Source organism: Coregonus lavaretus (genome assembly GCF_964263955.1).
Source record: "Coregonus lavaretus genome assembly, chromosome: 10".
NCBI classification, from domain to species: domain Eukaryota; kingdom Metazoa; phylum Chordata; class Actinopteri; order Salmoniformes; family Salmonidae; genus Coregonus; species Coregonus lavaretus.
Genome location: NC_139997.1, coordinates 27,849,173 through 27,871,169, shown reverse-complemented (window position 1 = coordinate 27,871,169; position 21,997 = coordinate 27,849,173). Strand labels below are relative to the sequence as shown.

The following is a 21,997-nucleotide window of genomic DNA, read 5'->3' as shown; positions in this document are numbered from 1 at the left end:
GGCAGAACACTGACATTCCTGTCTTGCAGGAAATCATGCACAGAACGAGCAGTATGGCCGGTGGCATTGTCATGCTGGAGGGTCATGTCAGGATGAGTCTGCAGGAAGGGTACCACATGAGGGAGGAGGATGTCTTCCCTGTAACACACAGCGTTGAGATTGTCTGCAATGACAACAAGCTCAGTCCGATGATGCTGTGACACACCGCCCCAGACCATGACGGACCCTCCACCTCCAAATCGATCCCGCTCCAGAGTACAGGCCTCGGTGTAACGGTCATTCCTTCGACGATAAACGCGAATCCGACCATCACCCCTGGTGAGACAAAACCGCGACTCGTCAGTGAAGAGCACTTTTTGCCAGTCCTGTCTGGTCCAGTGATGGTGGGTTTGTGCCCATAGGCGACATTGTTGCCGGTGATGTCTGGTGAGGACCTGCCTTACAACAGGCCTACAAGCCCTCAGTCCAGCCTCTCTCAGCCTATTGCGGACAGTCTGAGCACTGATGGAGGGATTGTGGTTTCCTGGTGTAACTCGGGCAGTTGTTGTTGCCATCCTGTACCTGTCCCGCAGGTGTGATGTTCGGATGTACTGATCCTGTGCAGGTGTTGTTACACGTGGTCTGCCACTGCGAGGACGATCAGCTGTCCGTCCTGTCTCCCTGTAGCGCTGTCTTAGGCGTCTCACAGTATGGACATTACAATTTATTGCCCTGGCCACATCTGCAGTCCTCATGCCTCCTTGCAGCATGCCTAAGGCACATTCACGCAGATGAGCAGGGACCCTGGGCATCTTTCTTTTGGTGTTTTTCAGTCAGTAGAAAGGCCTTTTTAGTGTCCTAAATTTTCATAACGGTGACCTTAATTGCCTACCGTCTGTAAGCTGTTAGTGTCTTAACGACCGTTCCACAGGTGCATGTTCATTAATTGTGTATGGTTCATTGAACAAGCATGGGAAACAGTGTTTAAACCCTTTACAATGAAGATCTGTGAAGTTATTTGGATTTTTACGAATTATCTTTGAAAGACAGGGTCCTGAGAAAGGGACATGTATTTTTTTGCTGAGTTTATAATCTTTAATCAATGTACTTTTGTAGTGCTGAATTTAGATAAGCCTGTGGAAGTGGCATTAAACACAGCCACCTCTGTATATGTAACTATAACATTATATGAACTCAGTATAACCATCCCGCTGTACTGCCAGAGTTTTCCCCCTGTTTTTTCTTGCTCCCCTCTTTAGTTTCCTCTGTCTCAGATTTATAGGGGCAGGTTATGAGAGGCTGTATTTTACAGGCTCTGTCTGAAGGGTTCCTCTTCCCTGCACAAGGCCCCGGCTCCTCCATTGTTTTGCTATTGATTTTGTAATCGGCTTCAGTTAGCTTCCTGACAGGAATTTAAGGCTGTCTAGCCGCGGTCACATGCTCCAAGAAAAACACCTACTGACGGGTGATGGGACTTTAAACCTGGCACACTAGTCTAAAAATATATTGTCGTTGTCTGATGAAAACCTTGTAACTACACTTCTGCCAATTTTTCTTTTTGTACATTTAATGAAGCAATAACCCCCCCAATGTACGTTGTACATTTCATGACTCTAGGACCAAAAACATTTATTTAAAATAGCTTCTGAAGTTTCATAATTGTATGTTCGTTAATGGGATTTATTTGTATTTTTGTTGTGGAAATTTCTGTTTTGGAGATTAGGTTTTTATCAGACAGCGGCGATATGTACATTTCAGCAAAGAGACACCAGCAACACTGGATCGAGGAGAGAGCCGTCATATCAGCCCTAGTCCGAGACTCTCATACTATGAGGGCATGGTCTCTGTGATAAAGGTGCTTTATTACGCAGAGAATCCATCTCCTAACAATGACATCTCCCCCTATCTCTCAATAGAAAACAGTGTTGGCTGTCTCTGTCAGCACTGTGAAGGGCTTCATTCTCTTTGCAGGGTAAAATATGGAAATATGGTGAGTGCTTGTGGGATCTTATCATAGGCGTTGGGCGCATACACAGCACTGCGGGGCTCGGTGTGACAGTGAGTTGTTTGTCTTGGTGGAGCGGTGCAGTGTGGTGAGCAGTCTGGCCAGGGTTGTGTATGTGGCACAGAGATAGGGGGAGGCAGAGACGGTGCACTCAAGCCACTGTACATATTTTATATTCTTCCTATTGCCCAGCCTATTCCCACTGAGAGGAAATTAAGGACAGGCAATTGTTTTTCTTTCTGCTTTCTTTGTTCCAGTGTGCTGTGTTATGCCATTTGAAATCTGCACTCCTCTCTGTTAGGAGGCAGACATGATGTATGCAATCAAACATTTACCCGGAGTGAATATTTGTCTTACTTAGAAGAACACAATGTGCTGCTTGCTTGGTGGTTATTTGTTTCTCCAACTTTACCCCAAGGACTCTGAGAATGTTAGCGTTGTTGTCAGTAAAACTGAACTCGCCCCTCTCTCAAAGAGGTCTAGTTTAGCTCTCCTCTTAGCAAGCTGTATAATTTATCTAATTAGTCACTGTAAAGCTTGGAAAGTATTTGAGGAATGTCGATATCGATGTGGGTGGAGGCTACCAGCTACCACCAGCTCCCTATACCGGTGTGTGTGTGTGTCCTACGTGTGTGTGTATGCACGCCATTACACCCAATTGTAAATATAGATGAGCTAAGAACGTCTGCCCCCCGCTCCCATCCTCCCCCCACCACATCCTGTCTTTTAGCAGCATTGGCTTATCTCTGCATTGTAATTGAGGGAGATGTTAAAACTGAGGATTTTTTCCCTCCTCAGTCTCCTATCTCTCTGTTAACCCTTTAGTGTCCAACCAGCCAGTCAATCAAACACACTCCCTCACCCCCCCCCCCCCCCCCAAGAGCCTGTCTGTCATTGGCCTTCTCCTCCATGCAACCATGGTCAAGTCAATGAATCTTAATTGGTTTAGCAGGTTCATTGTCTGGCCAGCAGGTACATTGTGGGGATGTTAAAGGACTTGAGAGAACGGCTGTGCACTGACTGTCGAGTCGGACAACTTCATTATGCCCACACTCACAGTGTCCCCGACGTTCCATAGCTCTGGTATTTGCGCCATTAGAAGCAGCCTAAACATCAGCTGCAGATCTCGAACCTAGCTGGCTGGGCCACATCCACTACTCTGCTGTGGAGCTCAGCTCTCTAAGTCTCTTCGTTAAGCTGAGTGGGGACCTTTTCAAGAGAAACAGCCCTCTTGTTGCATAATAAATCAGAGGGTGAAGAGAGATTGGGAGTCTTGTCGGAGAGCGTGCGAATCAGTCCCCAGTCATTACGGGGCTGGAGCGCATTTAATATCGCAGAGAACCCTCCAGGATTGATCTGCCCATAGACCCTAGCAGAGCAGAGCAGAGCAGAGCACCACAATCTGCACAGCAGCACTGTGTTTAATTCACACTAATCAAGCTTCTGTCCTAGAGAGACTTCTCCCCCCTCCTCCACTCCCCTTCCTACTTCTCTCTCTCCCGGTTCGTTCTCGTAATCAAATCCTTCACAACTGAAGAGCCCTCCATAAAGCTTGTGATTAAAGACTGATTATAGCGAATACATAATGCTCACATGTAAACAAGCCTCACGCAAGGTTGATGTTACAACACGCCCCACTCAGCAGTACCAACAGCAGGCAGCACCGGGCCCCTCAGACTAGTCAATCAAACTTTTCACGCAACCTGGTTGGGACTTCAGTAGCAACAGGGGCGGGGGGTGTTGGGCTGCTGTCAAGTATGTGGTTTCTGATTGGCTCATTTGGAAATGGAGGGAACGTCTAAACCTTAGGCTTATTTATAGATCACTTAGATTGAGAGATCAAACAATGTTTGGTTGCTCAAGCAACATGGCAGTAATTTGCAAGTTGGTCAAGTTGAATGGGGACTTTCTGCTAGCTTAAATCACAGTGGCGTAGGCTGTGCCAATTAGCTAAAACCTGGTCTGATGCAAAATGGAAAGCATTTGTACTTGATGTTACGTGGAATTTTGAGATCAGCCAAATGACTGTTTTTCTCGGAAGGGTTGAAGTACCATAAATGCCACGAGTCATCGCTCGTTGGCTTTGTTGTTTTTACTTTACGTTTCCAGTTAATCACAAAACACATTATTCTTCTTAGTTTCATGACCCAGACACACTTCATAGGGTTCTCAGATAGGAGTTTTATATTGACCAATCTATAGGCCCATATGGGGCTGATGCATTCCCATTCTGTAGCCCACGCCATCATTATGAGTTACTAACAGGTGGAATGCAGTGCCATAAACCTCTGTACTCTTACCCCAGAGTAAATGAGTGTTTTCATCAGTCAACAACCACCTTATTGTTCTTACCGTAACGCTACGTGCTGGGAATTAGCATACAAATGTATGATAATGGCCTTCGTGTCACTTCATTGGATGGAGTGGTTCAATTTTTGTCCGGAGGTGGTCAACTCCCTCTGAGAACCAGAACTCATTCTGAGAGACTGCGCTCAGAATGTACTCTGTGGGAGTTGTTACGAAGGAGGCCAATGACATTTCAATGTCCACTGCAGTTTTTTAAAGAACAGTCCTCTTGGTTATGAGATGTGGCTGGTACTACTCAGATAATATCTTCTCATCCCCTTCTCTTATTTGAGCACCATGCTCTCCAGGGTCCACCTCCACCAAATTGGCTGGTTTCGATTGGTTGGTCTGGCAGTCAATCAGGCAGGAGGAAGGTTAGAGCCAAGGTGAGCTCTGTACAGGCACAATGATGCCATTGTGGGTACGCTTTAAAGATGCCGTTGAGGATGGTCCTCAGAAGGACTGTGTATTATGAGGACCATGTGTTCCTTCCTTGTGGGGACGTGTGTTTCCGTACGTCCCTGTCTACCACCACAGCACACTGTCAGTCTCCGTCCTCCCAGCCAGCCGTCTCCCCCCAGTCTGCTGATGTATGATTCACGGTCTATTAAAACATCCGTCACATCTGTCACCAGGGCGCTGTCTGAACACTGGGTTGTTTATTAGATAACAATGTTAATGTGATTCCCCCCTTCTCCATGTAGGTTGAACTGACACGCCAATCTATGGCCCCCAGTTTATTCGGCTCAATGCACACTTCACTCTGAACAGACCATTAGGAGTGCTTTAGTATGCTTTACCTGCTGCTTCAAGTCAACAGATTAGGACTGAAGGTTGAGTTATCTTCTACACCGAGACGCATACATACATACAAACATGTCAAGGTGAAGTTCACACCAGCCTTGCCAAATACGTATTGTTGATGGATTTTAATCGGACCTCCTTGTTCCAAGACTTCCGGGATCATGTGTAAACGACAGCCTAGCTTTTGAGGCTAGGTCAACGAGTAAAATTACCCTAGCGTGGTGACAAAGCAAGGTCTGTTTTAACTGGTGGCATTAGTAAAAACAAAACAAAAGGCTTTGATAAAGGTTTTAGTGCACCGCGTCACTTCAATGCAAATAGATTAGACCTCTTAATGTTAACAGCAGCTGTTGGAGCAGCCAGGAAAGAGCAGGCACTCATGTTTGCTATTTGTCTAAAGCTCCTTTGAAGTGGTACCCAGAGCTAGACAGCTCCCTCTTACACTACTACACCCTCCCTCCCTCCCTCCCTCCCTCCCTCCCTCTCACTCACTTCTCCATGTGTTTTGATAATAGCCCAATGCTCTAGTCTAGTTAGCATGGGCTGTCTTATTAGTAAAGCTGTCAATGTACTGTGAAGGCCCATATGCTAAAGTATTTACAAACCTCAACTGCACTATGCACCCTCACTCCTAAACAGTACACACATATACTCATACAGCTTTGCAATCTCTGACTCATATCTGTGAACATGGACTGAGAAAATAATAGAATGCCTGTCCAAGTATTTAAAGAACATTAGATTATCAGGACCTGGGAATTAACCGATAAGGAGTTTTAAATAAAGCGATACACCAGTGCCAAGTCATTTCAGCCAAGTCATTGCCTCAAAATAGAATAGAAATCCGTCGGCCACTTTCATAACTGTAATTCTGGAAATTAGTTGCACCTCATTAACCTTGTGTAACGTTTTGGTTTTGCTTAGCGCTGTGCAGTAGTACATTACATTCCCAGACTGCAGTGTGGTGTGTGTGAGGCACAGAGGTGAGTTCAGATTGCAGACTGGTAGTCATTGGTGGTGTTGTCGCTCAATGAGTGCACCTGAACAGAAGGGTTGTTTCAGTCCTGGCAGCGTGGCGTGTTCCAAACTACGTTATACAGAGGTCATACAAGATAAAAGCCACACACATACAGAGCCAGACTGGGAAGTAGGGATGTGCATCTTTCCCTTTCAAGACTATTCGATACGCATCTAAATACATACAGTTTGAAATAGGCTTGGGCAACCTTATGCCATACGGAGATATTTGGTAATACCGGCACTGAACACAAGGGGCTATTTTCAAAAGCAACTGAGCCTTTGTAATCCGAAGGTGTGACCAATGCTAACAAGTAAATGTAAATCCCATAGAGAATGCTAACTAAATGCTAATGAGTGCATTATGAACATTTTATACAGTCTCTGACCTAATGTATTTGCAGGACAGACGTCTCAACTCATAAACTTATACAAGTAACTCAAAAATGCTACTCACAGTTTGCTGCATGCACAAAACAAATATTAGACAGCAAGGCTCTTGATCCAAGAGGGGATTCTCTACTGTTACCAAGCGAAGCTTAATTTTGGAAGAAGCTAACCACTTAGCTAGATAGCTAACTAGCTATTAAATTAGCTAACCAAATGCACAACTACACAGCATTTAGCACATTTTAGACAGTTAACTTAATAGTTATAAGATATCTAGCTGGCAAACATTTAGTTGTGAATTCCATACTGTAACTAGATCACATGGCACGTGCTGCACAGCAGTGAGTGACTCACAAGGCTCCAGTCTCTCGTAGTTGTGTGCTTGTATACAAACACCACGTGACTGGGGACTACCGGTCAGCTTCATAATGTAAAATTATGTGACAGGTTTAATGAAGAACGCAATCTTCTTTATCTTCTAACGTATTGCACTAGTTGACTGCAGGTATTTACTTAAAAAGTAGCTATAAATATTAAAATGTATTTATTTTTTTGCAATAGGAAAAATAAATAACTCATGATCTACAGCAATCCTTTAAGGATGCTTAATAAGTGACAACAAACAACAAATATATAAAGATAACTTTATCCCATTACTCAACAATATGAAAGCAGATCTAATTAAATGGAACAATCTTCCCATAAATCATACAGGTAGAATAAACCTCTTCAGAATGGCATGGCTCCCAAAGTTGTTATATTTATTCTCGGTAATACCAATTACACCACCGAAAGACATTCTTTAAAAAAGTGTACTCGGTCATAACATACTTTTTATATGGGCAAATACAACTCAGAATAAAAAGGAACGTTTTACATCTTAGTAAGTCTGAGGGTGGTTTTAACCTTCCAGACTTGCACATGTAGTTACTGTAAATGCACTAAAGAGGAACAATGGGTACATATTGAAGATGTGCATGCTCATCCCCATAATATTTTCACGTGTCTATTTTCCAAGGATAAAGCTAAGAACATTAACAACTTCATAGTTAAGAACACTATAACAATATGTAAGAAAATGAAACGTATTCTACAAGAACCAATATCACTCCCTAAAACACAACCCTATGGAACAATCCTTGGATTGCTTGGTCCACATGGAAAACTAAAGGCATAGAAACCGTAACTGACTTTGTAATAGCAAATACATTTATTTCCATGACAGAATTAAAAAGTAATTTTGGACTGACCAATGTAATTTTAGATACTGTATTTTCAAATACATGCAACTTAAAAGCTTCATATCAAGTAATGTTGATTTTAAATATTTTGGACATCAGAGCAATCTTGAGGGAATCCTATTTGAGTCAGAAAGGATATTCATATGATAGGTAAGTATATAAAACTTTGAAGAGAGCCTATCCAACTGACAACCTCTTAGAAAAAAATACACTGCTCAAAAAAATTAAGGGAACACTTAAACAACACATCCTAGATCTGAATGAATGAAATAATCTTATTAAATACTTTTTTCTTTACATAGTTGAATGTGCTGACAACAAAATCACACAAAAATTATCAATGGAAATCAAATTTATCAACCCATGGAGGTCTGGATTTGGAGTCACCCTCAAAATTAAAGTGGAAAACCACACTACAGGCTGATCCAACTTTGAGGTAATGTCCTTAAAACAAGTCAAAATGAAGCTCAGTAGTGTGTGTGGCCTCCACGTGCCTGTATGACCTCCCTACAACGCCTGGGCATGCTCCTGATGAGGTGGCGGATGGTCTCCTGAGGGATCTCCTCCCAGACCTGGACTAAAGCATCCGCCAACTCCTGTACAGTCTGTGGTGTTGGTGGATGGAGCGAGACATGATGTCCCAGATGTGCTCAATTGGATTCAGGTCTGGGGAACAGGCGGGCCAGTCCATAGCATCAATGCCTTCCTCTTGCAGGAACTGCTGACACACTCCAGCCACATGAGGTCTAGCATTGCCTTGCATTAGGAGGAACCCAGGGCCAACCGCACCAGCATATGGTCTCACAAGGGGTCTGAGGATCTCATCTCGGTACCTAATGGCAGTCAGGCTACCTCTGGCGAGCACATTGAGGGCTGTGCGGCCCCCCCAAAGAAATGCCACCCCACACCATGACTGACCCACCGCCAAACCGGTCATGCTGGAGGATGTTGCAGGCAGCAGAACGTTCTCCACGGCGTCTCCAGACTCTGTCACGTCTGTCACATGTGCTCAGTGTGAACCTGCTTTCATCTGTGAAGAGCACAAGGCGCCAGTGGCGAATTTGCCAATCTTGGTGTTCTCTGGCAAATGCCAAACGTCCTGCATGGTGTTGGGCTGTAAGCACAACCCCCACCTGTGGACGTCGGGCCCTCATACCACCCTCATGGAGTCTGTTTCTGACCGTTTGAGCAGACACATGCACATTTGTGGCCTGCTGGAGGTCATTTTGCAGGGCTCTGGCAGTGCTCCTCCTGCTCCTCCTTGCACAAAGGCGGAGGTAGCGGTCCTGCTGCTGGGTTGTTGCCCTCCTACGTCCTCCTCCACGTCTCCTGATGTACTGGCCTGTCTCCTGGTAGCGCCTCCATGCTCTGGACACTACGCTGACAGACACAGCAAACCTTCTTGCCACAGCTCGCATTGATGTGCCATCCTGGATGAGCTGCACTACCTGAGCCACTTGTGTGGGTTGTAGACTCCGTCTCATGCTACCACTAGAGTGAAAGCACCGCCAGCATTCAAAAGTGACCAAAACATCAGCCAGGAAGCATAGGAACTGAGAAGTGGTCTGTGGTCACCACCTGCAGAACCACTTATTTATTGGGGGTGTCTTGCTAATTGCCTATAATTTCCACCTGTTGTCTATTCCATTTGCACAACAGCATGTGACATTTTATTGTCAATCAGTGTTGCTTCCTAAGTGGGCAGTTTGATTTCACAGAAGTGTGATTGACTTGGAGTTACATTGTGTTGTTTAAGTGTTCCCTTTATTTTTTTGAGCAGTGTATAAACTATTGGAACCAAGACATAAAAATAACTGATATTGGCACAAGATGGAGGGAAAGTTGGAACCTAACTAACAACATTACAGTTAAATAAAATGTACGCTTAATGCAGTATAAACTAATGAATATAATTTATTACACAAATTCTACAGCACAACTTTAGAGTCATGTCTTAAATGTAAAACTAACAATGACTCCATAATACATGTCTTCTGGGAATGCTATCAAGTCCAAAAGTTATGGGCAGCGTTACACATCTCCTTCGCATAAAGTTGATCACGCTGTTGATTGTGGAATGTTGTCCCACTCCTCTTCAATGGCTGTGCGAAGTTGCCTAGATATTGTCAGGAACTGGAATACATTATCGTACACGTCGATCCAGAGCATCCCGAACATGCTCAGTGGGTGACATGTCTGGGGAGTGTGCAGGCCATGGAAGAACTGGGACATTTTCAGCTTCCAGGAATTGTGTACAGATCCTTATGACATTGGGCCGTGTATTACATGCTGAAACATGAACTGATGGAGGCGGTTGAATGGCACGACAATGGGTCTCAGGATGTCGTCACGGTATATCTGTGCATTCAAATTGCCATTGATAAAAGGCAATTGTGTTCGTTGTCCATAGCTTATGCCTTCCCAAACCATAATCCCACCGCTACCATGGAGCACTCGGTTCACCACATTGACATCAGCAAACCGCTCACCCACATGACGCAATACACATGGTCTGCGGTTGTGAGGCCGGTTGGACGTACTGCCAAATTCTCTAAAACGACGGTTGGAGGCGGCTTATGGTAGAGAAAGTAACATTTAATTATCTGGCAAAAGCTCTGGTGGACATTCCTGCAGTCAGCATGCCAATTGCACCCTCCCTCAAAACTTTGAGACATCTGTGGCATTGTGTTGTGTGACAAAACTGCACATTTTACATTGGCCTTTTATTGTCCCGAGCACAAGGTGCACCTGTGTAATGATCATGCTGTTTAATCAGCTTCTTGATATGCCACACCTGTCAGTTGGATTGATTATCTTGGCAAATGAGAAATGCTCACTAACAGGGATGTAAACAAATGTGTGTACAAAATGTGAGAGAAATAACCTTTTTGTGCCTATGGCAAATTTCTGGGATCTTTTATTTCAGCTCATGAAACATGGGACCAACACTTTACATGTTGCGTTTACATTTTTGTTTGGTGTACATTTTGGAGCGTAGCATAAGGTAACCAGTCTATCCAGTATGAATATTAATATAGTCCACACTCAAAGGCGGTTACTCAAATTTGTTTAATTCTGTAGTATAGGCTAGACCAATTATGTACCAAAGACATCTTAAATCAGTTTTACTTTATGTTTTTCTGCCATGCGTCATATGCGGTAGGTTATGTATTGTATAATGGCACAATCATAATTTTAATTCTGTTTTTTGGGGGCATATTATAGCATAAGCTATAATATGCTTATGGGTGTTTTGAATTAATCATCACCTTAGAAATCGCTGTCCATTTCGTTGTGTTAGGTTTTGAAACAACGTCCACAACGACAATGTTTTACACTCAGTTTCAACCTGCTGTTGAACTTCTTTCTTCAAATTGATCATCACAGTGTGGTGAGTTTCAAAAGCACGATACTGTTTTGATGATTGCATTTGCATTGACGTCAGAGTGGTTAGAGGGACAATAGAGCCCTGAGTACCAGGCCATTAGGACCTGATGGTAGTTAGCAAGTTGGATACTACCAAAGCATGTCCAGAGTGCATAAGAGGAGATTACTTTGACTCAACGGTCACATAGAAGTTTACTGCGGTCGTGACTCATGACTGCCGGTGTGGCGGTAATACGGTCACCGCAACAGCCCTAGTCACAAAAGATGAGATGTATTTTCGGAAAGTAGAAAGAATGTAATATGAGCAACAACAAACAAAAAAGTGAACTGCTGAATCAGTTTTCTGACTAATGCATGCTACATTTGGATTGGTTTGGGGTCTGCAGACTCACTTGTATCTTAAACATTTGACTTAAACATTTTAATCAGGACCGATGCGTATCGGTGAATCCTTTCATCCCTACTGGGAAGAAATCAGCTCCAACAGCGTAACGGCAATATCTGCTCCCCATTCGTTTTGTGTTGCATACATACAGGAGGGCTACACAATGCCTTTGTGTCTTTTTCTGCACTGTGGCAATTTAACAGAGGATAAATTACCGTTTTTAAGCACATTGCCAGCGGGTGATGAAGTGAGTTTTTTGAAAACCTGCACCTGCTTACGCTCAAGAAATGGGGTCAGTTGATGCGCAGAGAAACTTTGTTTTGTCTGCTGTTACCCAATTAACTTTTATTTAGACTGTCAGCCTATCACGATATTCTATTTGGAAAGATTCAAAGCTTCATCTTGAAAAGCTTTTTGCATGAATCTGAAGTTGGTCAGCGGTTCCCCACAACAATACCAGCTTTATAAAATGCCCTTTGTCTTTATTGGTTTCAATCACAGTACATTTTTCTATTGGCCCTAAATAGTATGTATAAGATGGAAGTAGAAGCCTAAGTATTGTTGTCCATTATTTTACTCCAATTAGGGGAGGGACGGTAGCGTTAGGGGAAAATAACAGTAAAGAAAAATATATTAAAAAATATATATATATTCAAAAAATGTATGGGGGATTGGAAATGATGCAGACAATTACATTGATGGAAGCCACAATCTATCTGCAATATTAAAGCTGATCTACCCCTTACTTATTATTTTTTAATAATAAAATTAATTAAAAAAAAATGGTGATCTGGTCTGTTTGAAGGGTTGTCTGTCTCCTAGTAAACACGGTCAGGATCCTCTCTAGTTATCCGACCAGAGAGAGGAGAAAAAAGGAGAGAGATAAAAGAAGAGAGATAGACGGCCCCTCTAATATTCCCCTCCGAGCATGCAGCTGATAGCATCTGGCACAGGCGAGCTCTCGAGGGAGCGCGGTAATGTGTTCCATCAGCGTTTACTACTGAACAAATTAACTAAGACAAGCACTGCTGCCTGAGCCAGCAAAATTCTTTCATTAGCAAAATTATGAAGCCATTATTGAGCACAATTCGGTCCTTTATTCAAGCGCTGCTGCTTGAAGAGAGGCGGCAGGGCCCTGGGGGGGCTGGACATAGGGAGGGGGGCGGGGGGTAGGAAGCGTGGGAGGGGTTGGTGAGGTGGTCACGCCCCCCATTGATGGGATACATTTGTGATGGTGAATTAAAGGTATAAAAAGAGAAAAATAAAAATCAGCAATAAAAAATCATGAAACTCCTGTCAATTTGGTGAAAGCCTATGTTCTATTAGTGGGTAAAATAAAACAATTCCCCATGATTTTACTTCTAAGTGATCCACCTGTGAAAATCAGGAAATCGTTTAGGAACGTGTCATAGCTATATATTTCTCATCACTGGAGATGGGGGATTACACACTATCACATTCCATAACTCTTTTAAAACAATTACCGGCACTCCAGATCAGCAAATCAGCCAATACATGATATGGCCATACTTGTCTAGAACACATCCATCCGTTTATATTGTCATGACAAAGTATAGATTTCTCTTAGATGTGCTCAATTTAAACAGTGTACCAAATTATTCACCTCAGTTTCTCCTTCAAGTACCATGTCTCAATGCGCCATGTCTGTAGGAAACAGAGATATTACAGAAAGGAGGAGATAGGAATCCCATTGGGCAATGAATGGAGAAACGCCCCACCCAACTGACTGTCGACCAATCGCATTCACGTTGTAATGCTGCGCCATGAGGTTGCTAAGCTAATTGTCATGCAATGCGATTATAATTATCTCGGTGGGAAAGCAACGTAACACTGCTCTCACTCAGTGGCAGGGACGAACTGCAAGATAGACTCCTAAGTTGATAGTGCAGTTTGTATAGGATATTTTACAGCCAGCTAGCTATTTCACAATACTTCATATTGATTTTGGTATTATTGTGTAGTTATGTTTTCTAGCTAGCTACCTAGCCAGCCAGCCAGCCAGCCCAGGGAGATAGAGAACATTGCATTGTGGGTTTTGTAGTAGACCTGAGCGGCAACAGATTTCCCAAAATGTTTTTCTCCAAGTCATTAAGGTTTTGAGGCTGGCGTTTGGCAACTCGAACCTTCAGCTCCCTCCACAGATTTTCTATGGGATTAAGGTCTGGAGACTGGCTAGGCCACTCCAGGACCTTAATGTGCTTCTTCTTGAGCCACTCCTTTGTTGCCTTGGCCGTGTGTTTTGGGTCATTGTCATGCTGGAATACCAATCCATGACCCATTTCAATGCCCTGGCTGAGGGAAGGAGGTTCTCACCCAAGATTTGACGGTACATGGCCCCGTCCATCGTCCCTTTGATGCAGTGAAGTTGTCCTGTCCCCTTAGCAGAAAAACACCCCCAAAGCATAATGTTTCCACCTCCATGTTTGACGGTGGGGATGGTGTTCTTGGGGTCATAGGCAGCATTCCTTCTCCTCCAAACACGGCGAGTTGAGTTGATGGCAAAGAGCTCGATTTTGATCTCATCTGACCACAACACTTTCACCCAGTTCTCCTCTGAATCATTCAGATGTTCATTGGCAAACTTCAGACGGGCCTGTATATGTGCTTTCTTGAGCAGAGGGACCATGCGGGCACTGCAGGATTTCAGTCCTTCACGGCATAGTATGTTACCAATTGTTTTCTTGGTGACTATGGTCCCAGCTGCCTTGACAAGATCATTGACAAGATCCTCCCGTGTAGTTCTGGGCTGATTCCTCACTGTTCTCATGATCATTGCAACTCCACGAGGTGAGATCTTGCATGGAGCCCCAGGCCGAGGGAGATTGACAGTTATTTTGTGTTTCTTCCATTTGCGAATAATCGCACCAACTGTTGTCACCTTCTCACCAAGCTGCTTGGCGATGGTCTTGTAGCCCATTCCAGCCTTGTGTAGGTCTACAATCTTGTCCCTGACATCCTTGGAGAGATCATTGGTCTTGGCCATGGTGGAGAGTTTGGAATCTGATTGATTGATTGCTTCTGTGGACAGGTGTCTTTTATACAGGTAACAAGCTGAGATTAGGAGCACTCCCTTTAAGAGTGTGCTTCTAATCTCAGCTCGTTACCTGTATAAAAGACACCTGGGAGCCAGAAATCTTTCTGATTGAGAGGGGGTCAAATACTTATTTCCCTCATTATAATGCAAATCAATTTATAACATTTTTGACATGCGTTTTTCTGGATTTTTTTGTTGTTATTCTGTCTCTCACTGTTCAAATAAACCTACCATTAAAATTATAGACTGATCATTTCTTTGTCAGTGGGCAAACGTACAAAATCAGCAGGGGATCAAATACTTTTTCCCCTCACTGTAGCTACCATGTGTGTTTAGGGATTTGCCTCCCTATCTTTGTGGGTGTGTGCAGGCTGGGGTTGGGCTGACTCTGTGAATTCCTGTTGATAAAAACCTAATTATTCGCCCCACCCCATTCCCCTGTTCGCCTGGACGGGCTCAGAGGGGTCCCAGAGACGCGGTGGCGCATTAAACTCTGGTTGGGAAGCCTGGCTCTAATCAATTTGAAGTGATTAGCCAAATTGTTTGCATAATGGACTTAACGGCAGCATCTGCTAATCAGTCTCGAGCGTTAACTTGACAGAAGCTTTTTGGGGAACGGGGCGTTCCTCTTTTCCACTTCTCTGAACCACCCTCCTCCTTCCGCCCCTTGTTTCTCCATTCCTCTCTAGTCTAGATACTGCAGGAGAGGTAGAGAGGGAATATAGTTGCTGAGAGCTCCAGTACAGCTAGCCAGTGCTAATGCGTTAGCTCCTAGGGCTAGCTAACTCTAAATATTTTCTATTAGCTTCTCTTCTGCTCACCTCTGCTCAGTGCCCCTGTGGCGAACTCTGGTTGCTGTAGCCTTTCTGTCATATGGGCCCCCCGCCGCTAGCGGCCAGAGGCAGCGGAGTGGAGATAACATGCAGTGGGCCTCTCCCTGACCCTGGGTCAGTGTTGCCCACCAACCCTTCTACCATGACATGGGAACAGTTCCCCCAACACCCACCCCACAGAGCTGCAATTAGCATACCCACTGCGGGCAGCAACGTGCGTGGCAGAGGTGGCGCCACAGGAGTTGGGGGCAAAGGTTGACGTCCTGTTGCTATGCAGCAACACCCCTATGACTGGTGAGCAGACGACGCATCAATCGATGTCACTGCTTTAATGAACTTTCTTGAGATATGACGCACACACCACACAAATGGCCTTATAAAGGCCTTTTTTAAGACACTCACTTTTTAAATTGTAACCAAATAATTTTAGTCTTGAAGGCCAAGTAGTAAATGGGGTCTAGGGTGACTCCCCAAAAAGGAACACAGTCTCTATTTCATAGACTTTCCTCTGCAGTGAAACAGTTCTTACAGTATTTGCTGCGGCCCTTCTTCGACAATTCTTCCCTACTAGACTAGAGGAGGATCTGAGAGCAGATAAAAGGGGGGCGAGAGAGACTGAGAGAGCTGTGCTCTAGCCAGTCTGCTGTGTGTACTGTATGCTTTAGCTACCCCCCCCAGACATGGTGGTGGTGGTGGCTGTGTGGAGTAAAGTGGGGGCGGCAGTCTGGCTCGTTCAGTTCCAGCCTAATTAACTTGATTTGTTCCCTGCATCTGGCTTCCAGATGTCAGCCTCGACTGTCTCTCTCTCTTTCTCTCCCTTCTCTATCTCTTTCTCGCTCTCTGCCTCTCGCTCTCTGCCTCTCGCTCTCTGCCTCTCGCTCTATGCCTCTCGCTCTATGCCTCTCGCTCTATGCCTCTCGCTCTATGCCTCTCGCTCTATGCCTCTCGCTCTAAGCCTCTCTTTCTCAGAGCAGAGCAGAGACAACACACACACACACAAAACCTCATCAAAGGCCCACCTGAGACTGCTTGTCAGTCACTTCACACATCCAAATCCATTGGGGAAATATTTCTTCCTCTGATACTAACTATAGATTCTCGTGGCTTACATTCTGAGAGTATAGGCCTATATAGGTTCAGCTGTAACAGTGTGGATATTCTAAGGGTAGTATCCTGGTTTGTCCATGTTGATCTAGAGTCAGTGTTTATATCTTCTCCTGGCACCTCTGTCCCAATATTGATAATCTGGGATCTGCCCTATGACATTTACATGCCTAGCGACCAAAAAGGCTGCTGGTGTATTTCTAATGAAGCCCGTGAGAAAAGCTATTTCGCCCCATATGTCTTTTCTCTCGCTCTCAAATATATATTTTTATAAGCTGCGTAATTGCTGCTTGGATCTAAGTGGTTTTATGGCTTTTTTCACACTTCTGTCTACACTGTACAGTATGTGTGTCTGCAACTGTGTGTGTGTTTATTTTTCATAGGGGTGTGTGTGATGCCAGCCAGTGAGTAGTCATGGTGCCTGTGCTAGTGCCATGTCTAGGTCTATCTGTCGGTCTCTCTGTCTGTATGGATGGAAAGGACAGGAGATGAATCCTCCTTTTGAGGTTGACTAAGACCAGTCTGTCTCTCTCTTTCTCTTCTCTCTCATGCCACCCTCCCAGTTTGGCACTAGTGGTGCCAGACTACAGGGGGTCAAAGGGAGAGGAAAGAGAGTGAGGGAAAAGAGAGAGTTAAAAGAAGAGGGGTTTTCTTGTTTGTCTGCTGATGTAAATGGAGGTCATCCTCCACAGAGCCCTGTGTAATCATTCTGTCATTTCTTCTCCTCCCCCCTCTTGGTCCCACAGAGAGAACTGGACGCCACCGCCACAGTCCTGGCCAACAGACAAGATGAGAGCGAGCAGTCTAGGAAAAAGCTCATCGACCAGAGCCGCGAGTTCAAGAAAAACACACCAGAGGTGAGTATCTGCTTTGCTTCTGCCTGCCCGTCTTTCTACACACACACACACACACACACACACACACACACACACACACACACACACACACACACACACACACACACACACACACACACACACACACACACACACACACACACCACAGTAGTAGAGACACGACAGAGGACACGTCTGTGTTGGTGTTACGGACATTCAGCATCATAGCTGGACAGACGTGTGTGCGTGTAGACCCCGTCATCAATGCCTCTATTGTCATCCGATGGGCCGCATCACCCGTCCTGGTGAGGGAGGTTGGGGGTGGGTGTGGTCGGGGAAATGATGCCCATTCAAGCGGAGGAGACAATGTCCTCTCATTGTTCACTGGCCCTCCCCCCCAACTATTCTTTCAGCTGGTTCCACTGGCGTTTCGTGTCATCATGGGCTGTGTTTATTTACCTTTTGATTGGCTGAGCTCCTCATTTGTTCCTCATTGGATTCTACTTCCCATGCGGTCCAGTTAGCCCATCCTTACATTAACCCATGCTAGCATAGTTCATTAAAGCACCATTCATTACATGTCATTACTTAGGCTACTCAGTGCCCCCTCTTGTAAACTCCTACTCTATTCAGGTTTGGCAGTACAATCTGAAACCCTCTGGGCATCCTATCAAAGGATGAGAGTAGGAGTCAGTAGTCCCCAGCCATCCCCTCAAACTGAACTCTATTACTCCACTACGACCACCTTTTAGGGAATATGCTTGTCGCATGGTTGGTCAAGGCTGTTCTGGCCAGTTTCGACAGGCCCCACTGCTTTTCTGTGAAGTCATGTCCTGAGTTGGGAAAAACTAGCGACGCGTGTGAGGAGTTTTAAGGAGTGAGCGGTTCTTTATTTACAGAAAACTCTGTTGTGGATCTGATTAAGCTGCCAGGGCTTAGGTATGCTGGCAAGGCCTCAGCAACGACGGAACAACGTCCAATAGAGGCTTCAATTACCGATATGTCAACATATTTCGCCACGAGAAAAACAGTGGCGTGATTCTAAAAATGGCAACCGAATTGAAGGCCCACAGTTGTAGATTATAGAATAGATGTTTGATATTTTTAAAATATGATTTTAACCAAAGAAATACACAAGAATAATCTTATCCCTTCTACCCTTAGCTCCCTCGACTGTTCCCATTGAAGAGTGACCACTATTTAGCCTATTCTCCTCAGCCTCGTCTGTGATTCAACCCTTCTACCACCACTGCCATCATTTTTACAGGTTGCCATTTTCTCATGGTCCTAAAATGCATCGTGGCAATGACATAAACCCTCTATTCAGACAGAAAATGGGGCAATTTTGCGCTGCAGAGTTCCTCAGGGGGGTAGATTAGTTTTCCCCCTAAATCTTGTAAACACCAGGAATGCGTGACACTCCAGCTGTGCGGAGTGGTGCGGTCATTGTGTCCACCCACCCGCCTAGACTCGCCTCGACATCATGTGACCCTTTTGTGTGGCTCCTCCGTCACCATGGCTCTCCTCTCCTCAAACAAAGCTGAGAGAGAGCAAGAGAGGGAGAAAAGAGCACATAATGCAGAGAGAGGAGGGGGAGAAGAGAGGAGTGAGAGTTGACAGCGGGAAAGAGGAGAGCGCAGGAGAGAGCATGAAAAAATAGAACGCAAACGAGAGCGAGAAGAACAAACAGACTGCAGGTGGGAGGACCGACGAGTGGATATTACCGGGCACTTCAGCTTCATTTACTCACTGTAGTTGATACAGAAATGTATCTGTTCAAACAATATTGACTGTAAAAGGATAACAAAAAATATTCATCAAATGTACTGAATGTACTATTTCACCTGCATACAGTCTGACTACGGCTTGGTGTTTTAGAACTGGACCCACCTGAGTTAGCTTGTCTTCAGGGCCCATTAATCTTTTTGGTTGCGTTACAGTAGGCTGCCGTCCAGGTTACTGTCATTGTCATTTCTGTGTTTCCGTTCTGCCCTTGAGCCAGGTAGTTAACCCCCAACAACAACTGCTCCCCGGGCACCGATGACGTGGACATCGATTAAGGCAGCCCCCCGCACCTCTGATTCAGAGGGGTTGGGTTAAATGTGGAAGACACATTTCGGTTGAATGCATTCAGTTGTACAACTGACTAGGTATCCTCCTTCCCTTTCTCAGAGCAGGGCTGCCCTTCCCTGTCTGGTCCCTCCTAAACACACACACACACAAGCGTGTGTGCGTGCGCACGGGCAAAAAATATGCGTGCAGACAGACACACACACACACAGACACACACACAGAGCAGCGCACCAATGCTATGTGCTGTGTCAGCAGCTGTGCCATGCCTCATTCTGGGCCCTGATGACCCATGGTGCTCTGGCACACAGAGGCAGACCTACTGCACAGCAGACACAGACACAGAGGTCAGGAATGATGTGACTTTGAGAGCTTGAGGACAACACCTCCACAGGACAGAGGGAGAGGAGAGGAGAGGATAGGAGAGGGGGGTGGACTGAGAACCAGCTTGCATTTGGCTCATTTAAATCCCTCCTATGCAGAAAGTCTGCACGCCATTCTGAGGTTTGTATTCAATACCTCAGCACTACACCCCCAGGTTGTTGTTGTAGTAGAATATTCTGAATAAACGTACCAGTTGAAATGAATGGTAAATGGCAGAATAGTCTTACAATAACCTATTGGATAAGTTGTGTGTTTGATTTTGTATAAGTTTGTATGTATGACGTCCCATTGGCAGGTGGTTTCTCTGGTGACTAGAGGCAGTCCTTCTGCAGCAGACAGATTGAGGGTACACAGTCAGTGTTTGGTACAATCATTGGTTCACTGCCCCAGAGGCCCCTTTCTTAGTCAGAGGAGTACGCCCCCAAAGTCATAAACTCTACTAAGAAAGGGAGCGGACAAAGTGGCTTAGTCACTTTCAACATAATGGTCAAGTTTATGTAACTCCTTGGTTTGAGTTCGTAATAAATTCTGTTGAAAATGTCCATTGAAACTCAAAGGAATGATGGATCACTTTGTAGAATTGGGCCTTGAATAGGAGATGACCCTGATGTGAGTAGAAATATACAGAACATCTCTTTCATTAAGAGTGACATTGTGTCAGTTCTGTTAGTCTATCCTCCCTAAGATATGGCTTGAGTACTTTATTTGGGGACTTAAGATGAACCCGGAGTTATTCTGACTGCTCAGAGGAGGCCGTTAGCCAGCCTTGATGAATAATCTCCCAAAATGAAGTCAAGAACAGATACAAGGATACAGTGCGATAGCAAACACTATTGATATATTTGTTCAGCTGATGCAGTGCTCCACCAAACAAATATAGTCTTGTCCAGGGAAGAGCTGGGATAAGAATGTCAAGGGCATTTTGCTCCTCTCCCCAGCTAGCTCTATCTTTGATCACGGCATCCATTGCTGCTGTCCCCTCCCCTCTTTCTTCCCTCCTTTTTTTGTCAGATAATCCCTCCCGAGTTACCACTCCCAATGAGTGTTGATGAATAAATGGAAAATAAAAACCTGTTTTGTCTCCGGCTCCGATAAATCAGGCTTCTTTTCCATTTAAACTGTCCAGGGCTACAATTTATGTTTGAGCTTAATAACCCGTTACTAAATTAATCGTGCTGGGGTTTTGGCTGGGAGGCTGTGTTCTCTGTGATTCTGTGAACTCTGTAAGAGAGAAAAAAGAGAAAATAAAGAACTGATTTGGTTGCCAGAATGGGCCCAGAACCCAAGGTACAAAACATCAAGGGGTTCCGGCAAAGGGGTGGAAATTTCATCCCTCTGTCGCTTGGAGCTGGAAAGCTACCTTAATTACTGAGCTGTTCAGTGGGGGCTCAGGGTTTGCTAACTCACTCCGAGAAGGGGAGTTTTGGCCACCCTCTCAAAGTGCTTAGTGTCTCTTCCTCCTCTGCACTCCTTGTGAAGATATTTTTGGGTTGTTCGGTTCATCTCCATTTTGGCTCAGAGTGCAGACTCTGCTAGTGTTGCATGTGACTTCTCTCTCACAAACCGTTTTCTGTCTGAAGATGGTAAAAGAAGGTATTGATTACCTCTGTTTTTTGTTACAGATTCCGCCCGATAACTTCTAAAGGAGTTGTCTGAAATTGAAAATAGGGGGATTTCTACACCTCTTTACTGTTCTTTAATGCATGAGCGTTCAGTCCTTTATTTTGTCAAGTGGAATGATAAGATGGAACAAGTAGTTTAATGAACGAGGGGATTTATAGCGGCGTTATCACTGTTTGACCTAACAGCTGTACAGTGTTGCAATTTGTCTGTGTCTGATAGAGGCCTGATACAGTGGGGAAAAAAAGTATTTAGTCAGCCACCAATTGTGCAAGTTCTCCCACTTAAAAAGATGAGAGAGGCCTGTAATTTTCATCATAGGTACACGTCAACTATGACAGACAAATTGAGGGAAAAAAATCCAGAAAATCACATTGTAGGATTTTTACGGATCAGTCGTCCTGCAAAGGGACCAGGACGACTGATCCGTGTAAAGGAAAGAATGAATGGGGCCATGTATCGTGAGATTTTGAGTGAAAACCTCCTTCCATCAGCAAGGGCATTGAAGATGAAACGTGGCTGGGTCTTTCAGCATGACAAT

The 21,997-nt window shown here is 44.7% G+C and overlaps 1 protein-coding gene across 1 annotated transcript in view; it reads left to right on the top strand.

Annotated features, from left to right (window-relative positions):
• Window positions 1–21,997, top strand: part of LOC311136223 (homeobox protein cut-like 1) — a gene marked incomplete at its 5' end in the record, with an annotated part of 256,137 nt that overhangs the window by 61,202 nt on the left and 172,938 nt on the right. Inside the window, one exon of the mRNA XM_084170341.1 lies at window positions 17,293–17,403. Coding sequence (XP_084026467.1) covers window positions 17,293–17,403 — 111 coding nt within the window. The remainder of the gene's footprint in view (window positions 1–17,292; window positions 17,404–21,997) is intronic.